Source organism: Anolis sagrei, chromosome 6 (assembly GCF_037176765.1).
Source record: "Anolis sagrei isolate rAnoSag1 chromosome 6, rAnoSag1.mat, whole genome shotgun sequence".
Lineage (NCBI taxonomy): Eukaryota > Metazoa > Chordata > Lepidosauria > Squamata > Dactyloidae > Anolis > Anolis sagrei.
This window is the reverse complement of record NC_090026.1, coordinates 113912331-113929478: the sequence shown is the minus strand read 5'-3', so window position 1 is coordinate 113929478 and position 17148 is coordinate 113912331. Positions and strand designations below refer to the sequence as shown.

The 17148-nt window shown below is 39.5% G+C and overlaps 1 protein-coding gene across 12 annotated transcripts in view; it reads left to right on the top strand.

Moving 5' to 3' along the window:
* PARD3 (par-3 family cell polarity regulator) overlaps window positions 1-17148 on the top strand; it is a 620400-nt gene that overhangs the window by 88947 nt on the left and 514305 nt on the right. For all 12 annotated transcript variants that reach the window (XM_067470360.1, XM_067470359.1, XM_060782524.2 and 9 more), the window contains exon 2: window positions 4022-4123. In XM_067470360.1, the coding sequence (XP_067326461.1) occupies window positions 4022-4123 (102 nt within the window). The remainder of the gene's footprint in view (window positions 1-4021; window positions 4124-17148) is intronic.

Below are 17148 nucleotides of genomic sequence, written 5' to 3'. Positions count from 1 at the left end.
TCCTCTCTAGCTTTTCTAGAATCAATAGTATGGCTGTAAGATGAAACAAAGCCATTCTCCTTCTGGACATTTGTTGAAAAACAAACAATACCTGCTGGCACTTTCTAAAGAATAGGGAGTGAGGCAAAATAAGAGCTCATGTGCAGAACAATAAGATTTCTGGTGATACTAACTTTCATTGTGTTGCATATGTATCAGAAGAAGGGAGTATATGATCCTTCAGATATGGCTGTGACAGAATGTCCATCAGCCCATACCAATATAGCAATTGATGATCAGTCATGGGTATTGCAATCTAATATATGTGAAGGGACATATCTTCCCTACTCTTTTTTTAAACAGACAAATCCTTTAAGCAGCTTTATAACAAGTTCACCATTGTTTTCCTCTACTATAATTCAAGCTACAAGATTATTGCTTGGATAAAATTGCCTTGGGCATTCCTGGATACAGTGATATTGGACCTAGAAATTCCTGACTTAACTATACTATACACTACCCTTTAAGATGTCTTTAGATAACCAGAGCAGCAACCAAAGTTCATGTTTTTAACAATGGTGTTCCTCACAGTGTAACTCTGAAATCTATCTTCCATTGCAACAAAATGCTTTTGATTTATTTGTGATTGCAGCATGAATAAGCGTCGCCTCAGTACACTTGGCTGTCCCTCAGATGTAAACAAATGCACTTGCTTGGAGCAAGAAATTATTATTGGAGCCATGCTTGCAAATTCAAGGAAGAGTAGCAACCCTGGTAACACATAATAGGGGCACATTGAGTTTGGACATTCATTTCCACTTGACTAAACACTACAGCAGAAGCCCATTGTTTTGTATATAATGCACCACTAGAGGTGCGGATGAGCAGATATACAGCACAGGGATTTGTTGTTTCAACATCTACTGAGAATAGATTTCCAACATGGTCCTATACATTGTAGAAGGCTTTCATAGCTAGGATAATTGGGTTGCTGTAGGTTTTTTGGGCTGCATGGTCATGATTCAGCAGCATTCTATTCTAACCTTTCACCCGCATCAGTGGCTGGTGTGTTTTGAATTAGCATAATATGAGGTTGGGTTTGAGCTATGGTTCACAGAAACATAACAATTTACTCCTTACATTAAGCAGACCAATTACTCAAACCAGTTCTAAACTTATTTTTAAGGAAACCACATCAAACCACAAATTTGATAAGGAGAGACAGTTACTTTGCTACTGAATGGCCGTGAAACATACCTATGAATCCAAAGTATTCTGCTAAAACTTAGTCTTAAGGAGTGGCAACTTGGAAATTAATCTCCCTATATAGTAGAATTACCTTCCAAGGACCCAGGAGGGTATTTGGAAATATAATCCAGGCTTAATCCTTCTTGTTTTCAGTATCAGGCAGGATCTGGATGCCTTTTTAAACATGAAAACTAGTATTTTGATGTACTTTTCTGATTTCAAATGTGTCTGGTAAGTCCACGGCTTTGCATTTGATCAAGTTCAAGAATTTCAGTCAAAGGAGAGCTAAGTTGATGATTGCTTTCACTCTGCTTCCAGTTTTTGTTTTAGAAAGTCCTCTGAACTACTCGTGTTTTCCCCACAGAATACAAAATTCTTTTTCCTTTTTCCTTTTGATGCCTCTTTTAAATATTTTCCTCCTTCTTAGGTAGCATTGTTAGGGATTCTATAAATATAAACTATTACTCAGTCTGTGAGGTATGAAGGAGCAGAACAGCCACCTCTTGGCTAATGAGAGTGAAATAAGAAACCGTAGTTTTGTTTTATAATCTGTTTTCTTTGTTAGTGTCAAATGAAAGCATGTGCTTTTTGGGTTTTTTTTTCTGGTTGTGCTGCCAACAGTGATGTGATTGGGAGGGGAAAGTATGTACTTAGTACAACATAGGCTGCGTTATATACTATATACCTTTCATACTGTATACCAGCTTTAAAAAAAGAAAAAAAACCCCCACTGTGAATGCAGACAAAGAACCAGCAAACCAGGCTATATATTCTTCAGTGGTTCCCAACCTTTGGACCTCCAGGTGTTTTGGACTTCAGCTCCCACAGTTCCTAAGAGCTGGTAAGCTGGCTGGGATTTCTGGGAGTTGAAGTACAAAACACCTGGAGGCCTAAAGGTCGGGAACCACTGCAAGGGGCTGTGGAAATCCAGGAAAGGGGGGTGGGATAGAAAGTAGAAAAATCAATTCTGGCATTAATCACATAATACAATTTTTGCATACTCTGGAACCCTATTATTCTTACCTGAAAGGAACATCTTGGAGCTTCTATCCGAAGCATACCATAGAATTGCACCAAATGACCTAAAATTCGCAGAGAAATGTTCTCTCCAAGCTTTCAGTGTGATTCCATTGTTTTCAGCTTCCTAATGCATTGCTAGGTCTTCCAGAGCAATTCTATGGTATTCAAAGCTGTTTGAGATGAAATTGCATTTTACAATCTTGCATACTAAACCAGCCTACTGTACTAACAGGCATTAAGTTACTTACTTACTATTATTACAATCCAATTGTCAAGCAGAAATATAAAATGGGCAAAGATAATTAATGGTTGTCATGCATTATGGGTAGGAAATTCCAGGACAATTGAAGATGGTTCATCTCCTGTCCCTCCCAAACAATATTCCTGGATTCATCTTCTTAGAGATTAGGACTCCTAGCCTTAGCTGATTTAGCAACTTCAAAATCTTCCTCTTTATTTTAAAAAGACACACATGTAACTTGTCCAGCCTATCCCTGATTTAGATTAGTCAAAAACTGTGTGATACATGTTCTAATATTGGCTCCAAGCATAACAGGTTTGTGATTAACTGTACAAGAATGTTTTATTTGCTATAGTTGAACAATGCCCTTGGCTCTCTACTACCGGCTCCCTACATTTCAGAGTTTGCAAACTGATTCATCTGGCTAAAGTCAACATAAGCATGTTTGGATATAATGAACTGTAAGCCACAGCTCTCTGGATTCTTGTGAATTTTTTGTCCATGCTTTGGCCACTTATTATTTAAGACAGGTTACTATAACCTTTGGTGTTTTTCCACCCATATCTTAACTTGAGTTGGTTCTAAAATGCCATCCTACTCTGCCCATGTCAGATCCCAAAGATCTTCTCATTCTTCATTTCATTCTTTCCTACTAGATTCCTGTGATTTTGCAATACTTTCAAAGTTTTGATCTTTGCCTCAAAGTTCCAAAGGACATATTTATATTCACATATGGGGAACTAATTTGTACAGCTCGACTTTCCTTTGTAGTTGCTCCCAGAGTCAAAAAAGGCAAACTTCTCTTGAGTTCTAAGGGAAGTTGCTTACATAGGATGTGATACAAGTCCCCTCTGTATGCTACTGCATTAGTGGTTTCCCAGGTGATCAGGAATTCCGAAAAGCCTAGTCCAATGATTGCCTTATTCCAATTGCTCCTAAATGGTTGCTTTCCAGATATTTTGAATTACAATTATCATACCAGATTAATAGCCATATTGAATTGCCCTAGTGAGAGATGTAGCTCAGGACACCTTCAAAGCAATATATTGGATTAGGATGTTTTATGTACATGCAGTCATCTTCTTTGGAGCACAGTGTTTGTTTTATGCTTTGTCTCTCTTCCAAAGAAAGTGTTATTTAGGATTTGTGGGAAGGAGCATAGTGCACATACCCCCACTTTTAGGCAGTATGATCTCTGAACCAGTGGCAGATTTGATGGTTTGGATGCATGACATCCTGGACTGAGCTGATTGTATCACTAGTGAAAGGACCTCAGGTGCTCCTGTGGTCTCTTCTAAGAGAAAAACAAAGATATGATTATGATGATTGGAAAAAATCATGATGAAGATTTATCACAGACACTGTCAATCTAGATGGATCAGTCATTTCAATTTATAGATAGCAGCTGGCTTTTAATTGAGGGGTTTTAACCTGGTGAGATGGTTTCAAAGAGGTTCTATGGATTCACTAACTATGGGAGGAACCTTTGCTTTCATCTATATGATCTGTGTGCATCTCTTTGTTTCTATATAGGATCCAAACTACTGGATACAAGTACATCGTTTGGAACATGGTGATGGGGGAATCCTTGACCGTGATGACATCCTTTGTGACGTAGCTGATGATAAAGATAGAGTGAGTATAAATGTTTGGAAGAGCACTGCTCCTTGGCATAAGAGTGCCTGGAATTGTGAAACAAATAGTTTTGGAATGGAAGTCATTTACTTTTTACAACACATTTTAAGGACAGGAGATATACTATTTGCTAAACAATGGTAGGTATAATCTGGGCAGATGGAGAACACATTCTCTTCTTAGAGAAATTAAGACAGAACCAAAGAGTAATGTTGCTTTTTGAGAGGAAAACTAGAAGAGCAGCTCTATTTTTTCAAAATTGAAACTGTAAACAAAAATATTGGTATATTTTAGTTTTGTGTATGTGTGTGATAGAGAATGCTCATATCTTAAGGAACAACGCTTAATCCTGAATCTCTGTGTGGGTGTTTTTATGTCAGCTTTGAGTGCCACTTCAGCAAGGATCATTGTCACAGTATTTTGTGTCAGAAGCTGAGAAACCTGTCAGACAACTGAGGACCATTTCTTTTTCACAGCCCTAGATTTTGCTTCCTTGTGATGACAAAATCTTTGTTTGAAGCTCCTGACTTGTTGGTGATGTGTGCAAGTCATATTATAAACATCCACAATTCTTGCAGCTTTAGGCATGTTGGATAGGCAATCCAAGGTTTGTTCAGAGTGTGTTTATCCCTATGTGCTCCTGTCATTCATGTTTGCAAGCTACATGCCTTTCTACACCCACTAGGAGCATAACTCACTTTTGATGTTTGGCTGTTCTTTCCCCTTGTCATGAATGGTTTTAATTGTATGGTGTTTGAGTTTCTCTATATATAGTCCAGTCATGTAGGTTTCGTATACTCTGGCCTGGTTCTCTTTCTTCAGCAGGGAGTGTATAGCTTTCTGGAATTCATATAAATCGGTCTTCTGCATTCTTGCATAGAGTGAGTCCGAATATGAGACCTATCTTTCCTATCCAATATAGAACACATTGGCTTTGAAAGATGGAAGCTGTACTCTGACACATTGGAAAATCTTGCTTTAAATTAGGGATGGAATCTTGTGATGCTCCTGATGTTGGAGGCCAACAGTTCCCAACAGCCTTGGCCAGGATATTCAAAAGGAAAGAGTATTGAAGGTTGTAGTTAAACAATAAAGTAGGCCATCCAGTTTTGTGGGGGTCAGGGGTGCAGGCCTACTTTGAAAGCAGAGATGCCAGAAATCAGGACACTGCGATTTCTTTTTAACTGAGAGAGAACAAGAGTGAATATGTGGTCAACATAAATATAAAGGAAGACATAGAGATTCCTACAGAATTCTTACAGAAGTATTCTTTCAAACAATCTCTAGGTCTTCCATTGCAATCCTATGGTCAGTTTCTGATAAAAGTTGAACATAAAGTCACATTGAAAGACCTAGAGCAGGCCTGCACAGCCTGTTGCCCTCCAGGCTTATTGGACTCCCAAATCCCAGAAGCCATAGCCAGCTTCTCAAATGGTCAGGAATTTTTGGAGCTGAAGTTCAGAATACCTGGAAGGCCATAGGTGATCCAGTACTGACATAGAGGTTCTCAGAATAAACCTGCAAATGTGGAGGACTGACTATATCTGAAAGTCTGTGTGATTCTCACCATAATTCTCATGATTCTGCTTTCAAAGAATTGCACACAAAAGTCACACATGTGTAGGGGCCTTCATATATTCTTCTAGGAAGGGACATTCCTTCTTATGATACAATTTATGCCTTTTTCTTTCATAGTAAAGAATTGGGAATGCACAGAACACTAAGGCTGTGGCTCCTAATGCTTGGTCTTGTTTATATGTTGAGTGTTATCAGTTTAAGGAATGAGATTGAAGAGTTACAGTTTTCTGAGAAACAGAAAAAGGTTAAAGACGAATGGAGTTTTCCTTTTGTTTATAACTGGCCCTTTATTATGGGATTTCAAGGTAGTGTAAAGATAAAACAACAAGCAAATTAATGTCATTCCAGATTAAAACAATAAAACCGTAATGTTTTTATGTGGCTAAAATTATTTTATTATTTTAATCTGAAACTGGAACAAAGCAACAAGTATTACCAGTTTAATAGGTTGCAGTGATTCAAAACCAGACTCATATACCGTTAAGGTAAATTGAGTCCCAAAGGTTTTAATAAAATAACCCATTTTGCCTTGGCACTATATGGCAATCAGTATTGAAGCCAATGGGACCTTCCACAGGAGGATCTTCAATAATTGAGATGCAGCAGCCAAAAAGACCCTTCTTTGAACCTTCTAGTGGGAGAAGATGAGCCTTACGTGTTCATTCTAATAGACTGCTTATACATTTAAAGGACTGCGAACCCCTGTCTGGCTTTGTATGACTGCAGCTGGATTCTCATTTCCTTATAACAGAGTTCACAGGCTGGTCATAGAAACAGCTGTGAGGCACAGGATTTTGTCTGACATATGGTGCCATAGAGCCCAGGGCATAGTTCAGTATGTTGCAGAAAGTTTTATGTCACTGTACCCTAAAGATATTCTTTATCTTGGCTTCTGGTTATGTTCACACTAGTACGACCTTTTGGGGACCTCTCTGGAAGGCCAGACTCCTGGACTATCAGTCACTTATTGAATTCATCAATGTTTCTGTCTAGCCGTTGCTGACAAAACACAGTTCTGGGACAACTGTGACCTTTGCGTGGAATAAACATTTCCTGATAGTTGCCTCTTTCTATTGTTGAGTCCTTGACTCCTAGAAATTTCCAATTCCAAAATATTGTTTTTCAACTGATAAAACTGTACATGTATGGAGCTCAGAGGCAAAATAAGCTGGTGATAAAGCACAGATAATAGAATGATTGTAATTTGGATCTTTGGAAAAAGTTTAACACATGGCCACAGTGAAGAAAAATTGAAAGTTTTGGAGGTGGTAGTGGCAAATAATTTAAAAACCATTTTGCATAAGTTGCTGGAAAGTGGCAGGTAGCTAGGTCTTCATCATTATGCTCCAGATCTTGGTTCCTGGACCATGAAGTAAAATGTATATTTTGCTGCGCATGAAATGTCAAGAAGTTTGTCTATCCTGCACTTATTCTTATATCTGCTAAACAATTTAGGACTTATAAAAATCTAGACTGATGTTTGATTGAACATACAAGGATTAAAATTGGGTAGTGATCAGGCAATTCTGCTTTCAGACTGGTAGCTTACATTAAATAGGTGGGCCTAGGTGGTTCTGTGCTTACTTCCTGTGTATATCTGGGGGTTTTGGGGGGGAGGAGATAGGCTATCTTACTGGTACTCAACCTTTGGTCCTCCCAATTTTTAGAGCCCCCCCCCCCCAACCAATGATCAGAGATTCTGGGAGCTGAAGTTTAAAACATCTTGAGGGACAAAGGTTAAGAACCACTGCTCTAGCCATTTGCATCCCATCATACACCTAGAACAATTGTCAAGCTTCGTTAGGGCTCCTCCTGCTTAATGTTAGATGTTGATGAAGTGGCTCATCTTGGCTCAGAGGGGAAAGGAAATGGGAATGTGTTCATGGTTGTAATACACCCTCGTATGCTTTCTCCTCTCCTTTCTCAATTGGTAATCTACCTACCAAGGCTTTATAGCTGGCAGGGAGAAAATGTTGAATGTTTTACACAGGGCTACAGAATAATACTTAGAACTCAGTTCAAAAGCTGACATATGCTTGTGTGAACCACACTTAGATGTATATGTCTCTCTGGTAGTATTCTGTCCTCAGTGCCATAGGAGACCATTGTTCTGACTTGGTCATCTTTAGTGTGAAATTTTGAAGATCTCGAGTATTATTCTATGAAAGGTTTCTCTCAGATATATTGATTACCTAGGGTTGTCTTCACACCTTGAAGAAAAGATTTTTGTGTTCCTACTATGCAGGCGTGTTCACTTCATAAAAGCCATATTTAAGGAGGTGGGCCAGCAAAGTCTCCCACCTTTTGGTCAACTTGTCTTTCTCCATCATCTATCATATCCCGTAAACAGGAGTGAAAATCATGCAGCATTGTTGGACTGCAACCCAAAGCTGGGCTCTTTTGAGATGATGGGGCTTTCAGTCCAGAAACATCTGGAAGCCTTCATGATTCCTACCATGGCACCAATAAACTGTAATCATTTATATAAATTATTCCTATCATTGTATTAAACAGTTGCCCTAATACACTGATATATTGCCCAGTCTAAGCTATCTTTTGTGTTTGCTACTAAAGTAAAAAAGCAGAATTGACAAGAAAGCTTGAAAACTGTGCGAGGACTGCCCCCTCCCCTCTTGATCCCAATAGTATCACTTCCTGAGATGCTTGGAGTTTGTTCAAAACCACAATAATCGAAAGCTTGGATAAAATGTTGACAACAAATGAGGAACCTGGGCCAAGGGGATGCCCATGTGGTTAAGAAGCATAGTCAAGGAAACCTTAATAGCCAAGAATACTTCCTTTGCGAAAGTGAAACCACAGTGTACAGAAGACAATAAAAGGAGGAAGCCCTGTTCCTGTATGGCTAAAAGAGTGTATTACTAAAACACATGGAAACAAATTAAAAGGCATAAGAAGCAGAAAACCAACCAGGGAGGCAGTTGAATAAGAGGTGATGTTATTGCTAAAAGAGTTGGGAGATAGATTTCAGAGATGTTCAGGGATATTTTTTTTTTTTAGTTTTGAACTCTTGAGCTCTTGAATTATTAATTTTCACCTATGATGATGTTGGATAGATACTAGTACATTCTTCAAGAGATTATCTGATGAAAGAAGTGACAGCTAACTGGCAAACTTAACTCATCACCTGATCTGGATGTTCTATTTCTGAGACTTCTTAGAGAATTTAAATATGAGACTTCTAATATTTCACAAAGGTATGCTACTTTCCAGTGCAACTTTTCTCTTTAATAGGAGGATTAGGTTGTTGGCTAATGCCAGCTTTTAATAAAAGATCCACGGGGAGCCAGACAGTTATAATGCCATTAGCCTACCTTTGTGTCCAACACAGATTGGTGGAAAAGACTGCTTAAAGATAGAACTACTAAATTTAGATGGCTGCCATTTCAGTGACATAATCTAATAGGGCCATTTGAGTGCTGCACGGCTATAAGAAGGTGCAACATAAATATAAAAGTGAATTTCTTTTAATTTGGCATGTGCTACAGAGCATGAAGGTGCTTGTGTATAAGACCAGGCAGCCGAGTCTTGGTTCACTTCACCCACAGGTGTGATTATTTGAAAGACTTGGACTGAGAAAAAGTAGGGAGACATTGTGTTTTCTTGTGCTGGTAGATATGACTTATGGTTTGTATTTTGGCTAGAAATTATTGACATGATGCGGAGCCTTCTGACCAGCTGCCACAACTTAGGATGCCTCCCTCCCACCCAAGTTGCTTTTCGCACTTGTTCCTTTATTCAAAGCCACAGCTGTGTTAGTCTGGATCAGTATGCAAAGGAATAATGTAGCACCTTCGAGACTAGCTCCAAGGAAGAAGTTGGTAGCATAATCTTTCTTTAGTTTGTCTCAAAGGTGATATAAGATATTCTTTATGATGCTTGAAAAATTTCTTGCTTTGTCCCTGAAGATATGAAATTGCTTTTAGCTATGACAGGTGACAAAATTTTGACGCTTTTCTAGTAGCAACATAGCATATTGCTGTAGGTGATGGAACTTGGAAGAGAGTATGAAAGGATGATGATCTTTACAATTGAATAAGAACCTGGTTTCTTCAGTTAATCTGTTCCCGAGATCTTTAGGGTTTTAAACCAAGAAGCCTGGAAACTGCTTAGGAAATAATGGAGTTAGTGTAATGCTGGAATGATATTCAAAGTGGCCAGTCCCAGGAAGTGACTTCCCAGTTTGTTCTGTTTCCCCTGCCATTTCTGAACTGCCTTCAAAGGAAGCTTTGTATACAAAGTGTTGCGATAAAATGGGAGATGGTTATGAGTCTATGGATTCCTCTAGATTGTCTTTGTTCATGTAGGGCCAGAGTTTGTGTATTCCCTATCTTTGTTTGTGTAACACCATGTTGACAGTGCTCTATATAATTAAATATATATTGGATGACGCCAATAGAAGCTATTCTATGCCATTTGGAACTCTAAGAACAAAGATGGGTGGCTAGCCTTAGATGAGGCCAACAAAATAATGTACACAGAGTCCTCTGAACACTTAAAAGCACTAAATGGGGATGGGAAAATGTGGTCCAGAGTCTACTTACATCCTCAGAGTGGTTTTTGTGTTTCCTGTTTTACTAGATTACTACTACTACTACTACCACTAATAATAATAATAATAATAATAATAATAATACTTTATTTATCTCCCTGGAAGGACTCAGACCAGTTTCTAACACATATGAGACAAATAGCAGATTACATTCAAAACATGACACATCACAGAAAATAGAACAGCCATTACTATAAACTTAATACCAAATAGAAATTAACAAAAAACAAACAAACTAGACAATCCTAACAAACATAATCACACAATATGAATTTAACCAGAATAAGAATTTAAAACAACTAAAACCTTATTAAGGGATAAAATGGTTGCCAACAACTTAACAGGCTGAGATCAGTTCCAATATCTAAACATTCTTTAGTATATCTAGATAATGTTATATGTCAAGACATATTAATCTTCCTCCTTTGAATATACCAGAGTGCATAGATGTGTTTTAGCAGCTTTTAAAGGAGAGGAGGCAGTTTTTTGATCTTTTGGGAGGGAGTTCAAGAGGCGGGGAGAAATCGATCACAGAGAAGGCCCCTCTCTCTCGTTCCCTCTCGCTATGCTTGAGACGGGGGTGGGACCAAGAGCAGGGCCTCCTCTGCAGACCGCAGTGCTCAAGCTGGTTTGTAAATGCAGTCGTGCAAATAGTCTGGACCTGAACCTTTTAGGGCAGGCCCAGCACTTTCTATTTAGTCCGGAAGTAGATTGGTAACTAGTGGAGCTGCTGCAGTATGGGAGTTGTCCTCTCACAATACAGTGCTCCAGTTAATAACCTGGCTGCCGATCTCTGCACCAGTTGCAGCTTCTGCTACCTTCAAAGGCAGCCCCACATAGAGAACATTGCAGTAGTCTAAAGGGGAGGTAACCAAAGTGTGGACTACCAGGGCCAGATCTGGCATCTCAAGTTATTGGTGCAGCTGGTGCACATGTTTTAACTGTGCAAAGGTGCTCCTGGCCACCACTGACACCTGGGGTTCCAGGGCCACAATGAATCCAGGATCACCCCCAGGCTTTGAGACTGTGTCTTCAGCAGGAGTGTGACTTCCCTTTCATATGGCACTAAAGGGACAAACTGTCCCTCCCCAGAAGTCTCCAAGACTAGTGATTCACTTTTAAATAGATTACAGAGCTCTTGCACTAGTAACATTTTTAAAAAATTCAGTTTTCGAAATGAGAAATCGTTTTTTGGCCACTTCTGGATTTGGTGTCACTCAGCCCCCAGGAATGTGGATAGTTTTTACAGTCTGGAGGCTGAAAATTGAGCCCCGAACTTGCCTGAGTCCTGTACAAATGCTACTTACCAGATAAATGTGCTTAGCTTTTGTTGCTTTAAGCCTTCCATTTAAAAACAATGTTGTGCTAAAGTTTCTCACATTAATTGGCTTCCCTCAATTAGTATTCATTTTTTGTTTAGATGCATAGGAGCCCCTTTAACTGCTTTTGTCTTTGTTCTTCAGCTTAGAAGCAAACATTCCCTCACTTGGCTTCTCATTCCTTAATATTCAGTCAGCATTTTTGCCCCTGCATAACTCTTCATCTTTTATTTATGCTCTCTGGAGTGCAAAGATGCAGTAAGAGGGCAGGCGAGAGGCAGTGTCTAGACCAGATTTCCACGCCTGAACGTCAATGCAGCCGTCCTTGATTTGCTGAGGTTGTTGAGGGTCTCTCCTGCTCATCTTTTGCAAAAAAACAAGAAAGAGAAACAGCTTAGGCTGCTATCTCCTTATTGGTAATTAGGCACACCATCTGAAAGACTGTGAAGGCGGGGAGGCGGGAGGAAATTTTGTTGCGTGTTTCCCTTAGACAATGTAGTGGCAAAAACTAGAAGTTCATTTTAGTGTATTGGTGCCCAACCGGAGATCATAAAACATTCATAACACAGAGTCATGTTAAGTGATCAAATTGCTGCTGAAATTTCCAGTGAGATAACAAATTGCTTTCTATGCAAACTCCTGTTTTAAAGCCCTGCAAGGGCTCTTTATCCCTTTAATTAATGTCTGGCTGTGTTTTGTCTGGCGGTAGAAAATATAGAGTTTAAGCGGCCCAAGCTTAAGGGGTTGGGGACAGATTGAAGGAGGTGCAGTAGAGCAGCTGGAGAGCATTTTACATATTGGTGGCCTGATTTTCTCTCCCCTTATTTCCCTTAATTTCCCTTGACCCTCTCAGGCTTTTATTTACACAGATGCAAGTCCTGCTGAACTCAATCAGCGACAAGTGATTGAGGTGAGCAGAGGATAGTCGGCTCCCGCCTTTCCTCCCCTGAAGGCTCTATTAGGGATCGGATTTGTAGTGCCCCTTGTTGTGTGTACAATTTGTTTCCAGAGCCTTGAGCTTGCAGTTTCAAACCTTTCAAAAGGACAGGCCATGCCATATGTGTTCCAGTGACAAAAACAAGCGTGTTCTTGGCCAAATGTCAGTTGCAGTGGAAATGTCATTTTGTGATGGAGTCCAACCTGTGTGTGCATTGTACCATTCTTCTAGATTTATTCACCTGCCCTATCAGGAATGAAGCACTTTGGACATCCTCAGCCATTGCTCTTTGCTGTTTCACAGCTTCCTATCAGAGAATAAGGTCTCTGAGCCAAAACAAAGTGAGCACAATGGCTTCTGTCTGTTACTCTTTGCTGAAACCTTTGCTGAAACCTTTCCTTGAATCACCATGTGCCCTAGATTGCCCAGTAAAGGTGTAGGAGAGTTCGTGACACTCTTGTCTTCTCCCCTCATGTCCTGGAACCTTTTCACATTGCATAATGACAACCTACACAGTGATACGACTTTTCTTTAACGAATATGGCAACCTCCTATGGAATCCTGTGTTTTGTAGGGAGACACTAGAACTCTAAGTACTCTGCAGTAAACGGCAAATCTCAGAATTCTTTAAGAAGGCTTTAATGGCTGGAATCACTGGGTTGCTGTGGGTTTTTTCAGGCTGCATGGCCATGTTCCAGTAGTATTTTCTCCTGACATTGTGCCTGCATCTGTGGTTGGCATTTTCAGAGGTTCCTCTGAAGAGGCCAGCTATAGAGCCGGGCAAAATATCAGGAGAAAATACTACCGGAACATGGCCATACAGCCTGAAAAACTCACCGCAACCCATTCTTTAGGATGTTGCCATGAGAGGTGAAGTTGAAACTTTGTTCTAAAATAGTGTAAGGACATCTAATGTGGATTCACATCCTGTAGCTCGGGATATAATTTCTGTGGAGCCCAAAACTAGATCAAGCAATGAAATGGCGCTTTCATAGATTGCAACCTATCCATGCTGCCTGATGTTCTCACATCTGATGTCCTAGTTCCAGAATTAGGGAAATTACTGTTTTGGACAACAGTTATAGGAATTTTTAGCCAGCCAGCCACCATGAAGTTATTGTCCAAAAAAGTAATGATGCCATGCTTCCTATCTCACTTTCGGTTTTCCAGTGATCATTCTCTCAAATTGCATGCTTCCCAAGATCCATCACTCATCTTTTTTTTACTTATACCTCAGAGCCATAGGGTATAATCATGGCAGTTTAGTGTGAATGTTACTTATGTGTTCTCTGCCCTGTTCTGTTCTTTTCAAAAAGGATCAAAATGCAGTGAAATTGCTCTGATCATTACAGAACCTTTCAGCGAAGAGGAGGTAGCTTCAGACCACATCTAAGTTGTCCATCTCACCTGCTGGAAGGTATAGTGTTTACAATGGCAACATGTTGGCATGCAGTCTTTATTGAGAATGCTGTTACATCTGTATATCTCTGGGTTAGTGGCATATCTCTACATGCTTCTGTAATGTGCTTTCATTTACAGTCCATAGCACATAATATTGTATTTAAAATATAACTGCCATATTCGTAGATATGATAGTGTGCTCCACAGTCACCTATGGACCCACCAGAACACTGATCCTGGAAGACTATCCTACTCGGCCAACGAGGGATCGCCTAAACTGTGTGCATGCATACACCTTGATAGTCCTTGCATTGGCATAACAAATAGCAACATTACAAAGCTCTCGGTAGCATATTGTGAAGCAAATCTATTGCTTCTTGTCATATTCTTATGCTTGACACTGGTAACTGGCATTTTGGAGACATCTGTGTACCAGCCATTAACTGTATTTAAAAGAGAGATCTGCAAGAAACAATCTTAAAACAGCTGCTTTCATTTAAAATGATATTTGACGGTGTGAGCAGCTTTAAAATTGTACCGCTTTGGAACAGAATGAGCAAGATGTTTTGCCTCTTATATATGAAAGAAAATGTAATGAGTAAAGTAAATGAAAGCAGCCATAGTTTAGGGTTTCAAAGGAGTACCACAGCAAACCCCACACTCATGTATTGTTGGAGGCTTTCATGGCTGGAATCACTGGGTTGTTGTAGGTTTTTCAGGCTATATGGCCATGTTCTAGAAGCATTCATGCTTTCTTCTATTTCGGATTATTCCATTTTGGAAGCTTGTTATGACATTTCCATCTTTACAAACAGAAATAAAGGCCAGCTCCCCACATTTGCAACTGTGAAAGTGGGAAAACTGAACAAAAAACACTTTTTGAAAACTTGTGAGCAGTCTTTAGACCAACATTTAAAATTTAACCATAGAATTGCACTGGGGGATCTTTGTTGTTGTGGTTTATTCGTTCAGTCACTTCCGACTCTTCATGACCTCATGGACCAGTCCATGCCAGAGCTCCTTGTCAGCCGTCACTACCCTGAGCTCCTTCATGCTCAAGCCAGTCACTTTAAGGATAACATCTATCCATCTTGCCCTTGGTCAGCCCCTCTTCCTTTTTCCTTCCATTTCCCCTAGTAGCATTGTCTTCTTCAAGTTTTCCTGTCTTCTCATTATATGGCCAAAGTACTTCATCTTTGTTACGGCAAGTTGTATCAGAACCAAGTGTATCTGTGTTGAAGAAAAACCTTATGATGGTAATTATTATGTGCAGCTGGTAATGAAGGTCAGCCAGCAATCTTGGACCACACCCGATAGGGTATTACTGTATGGGTTTTTAGAATACAGTTCTGGAGAGCCTTTTCTCTGAGGAGATCTATGTTTAAAGGCTCTGCTCTGAGGAGCAGGTTGGAGAGAAGCTGTTAGGCTGCTCTAAAGGAGGCTATGCTCAAGGTTTACGTTTTGCTTTCTCATTTGACTTAAGATGCAGATGCCTTATTTTGTGTTACTTACAAAGACTATGCAAGTTTCTTGCACTGTTTGTTTTTGTATTCAACATTGCAAGTTTGTGTTTCATCTCTGCTATTAAGAGTAAAGATATTCTGTTCATTTCTAATCTTGTCTGTGTGTCTTGTGCATGGGACGTAGCTAAGATCTGCTTGCTGCCCAACATTCTTTGCCTCTAATATCCTCCCCTCCAGTAAGCAGTCGGGCTTTTTTTTCCTGAGTATGGACTGGTTTGATCTTCTTACGGTCGAAGGCACTCTCACAGGTTAAAAGCATCTATCTTCCTTTGCTCAGCCTTCCTTACGGACCAGCTCTCACATTCATATGTTACTATGGGGAATGCCATTGCTTTAACTATGCGAATATTCGTTGCCAATGTAATGTCTTTGCACTTCACTATTTTATCGAGAGTGGTCATTGCTCTCCTCCCAGTAAGTAAATGTCTTCTGATTTCCTGGCTGCAGTCTGTGTCTGCAGTAATTTTCACACCTAGAAATACAAAGTCTGTCACTGTCTCCATGTTTTCTCCCTCTATTTGTCAGTTATCAATCAGTCTGGTTGCCATAATCTTGTTTTTTTTATATGTTTAACTGCAACCCAGCTTTTGCACTTTCTTCTTTCACCTTGGTTATAAGGCTCCTCGGCTCCTCCTCACTTTCAGCCATCAAAGTGGTATCATATGCATATCTAAGGTTGTTAATGTTTCTTCCAGCAATTTTAACACCAGCCTTGGATTCATCAAGCCCTGCACATTGCATGATGTGTTCTGCACACAAATGCCTAGATAAGTGTTTTCTCTAGGAATCTTTAGATACTCCAGTGCAGCTCTGTAGTCAGTTTTATATGAAATGTTACTATAGAGTCATACTGGAGGACCTAGAGATTCTGAGAGTGAAAACCACAAAGGTGGAGAGATTATTATACTTTTTTTACAACAGGAAGTAGCAATAAGACAACTTTGAACTATAGTCTCTGAAGCTAGTTTGTTTCCACTAACCATAGTTGAGATGAACCAGAGTTTATATTTTCAATACCACATTAATATAACAAACTTCTTGTCTTTTCTGTATAGCATTTCTGGGGAAGAAAGCATGCGAGAAAGAAGTTTAGTTGCTTCAGCATATCCTTGCAAAGCTAAACTATGGTTTTGTGTTTTGTGTGTACCATCCCAATATATTGGAGCATGTCAATTTCTGATGGATTTGCTGTTTGTCCTCTTGCAATGCAGCTTGATAGCAAGGTAGAAACCTATAATTATTATGACATCTATTAGATGCGATGAGGGAATCAGTTTAAAGGGAGAGATCAACATCTCTAAGCTATTTTTGAATACTTTGGAATACAGGCTTGACAAGAGTAGTAATTGTAATTACTAATAATACAAGACATCTGAGATTACCAAGTCTGGCATTTGTCCAGTTTCTGCGAGATTTGTATTTATTTTTAAAGAAATGATTTTAGGGACATTTTGCTTTGCTAAATCACTCTATTGAGAGCAACAAACAATGCAGAGTGATCCTAACCATTTATTAGAATAATACAAAAGGGGTAGAGGGGGAACCTTCCAGCACTTTATTATAGTCTGTTAAACAGATGTTATTCCCAGGCTGCCAAAATTTTGACAAGAGATTTTCTGAATTAAAGATAATTCACATAAGTATGTATATACACACATTTTCTTTTCTGTTTTTCTGCTCAGTTAAATGCAGCGCTT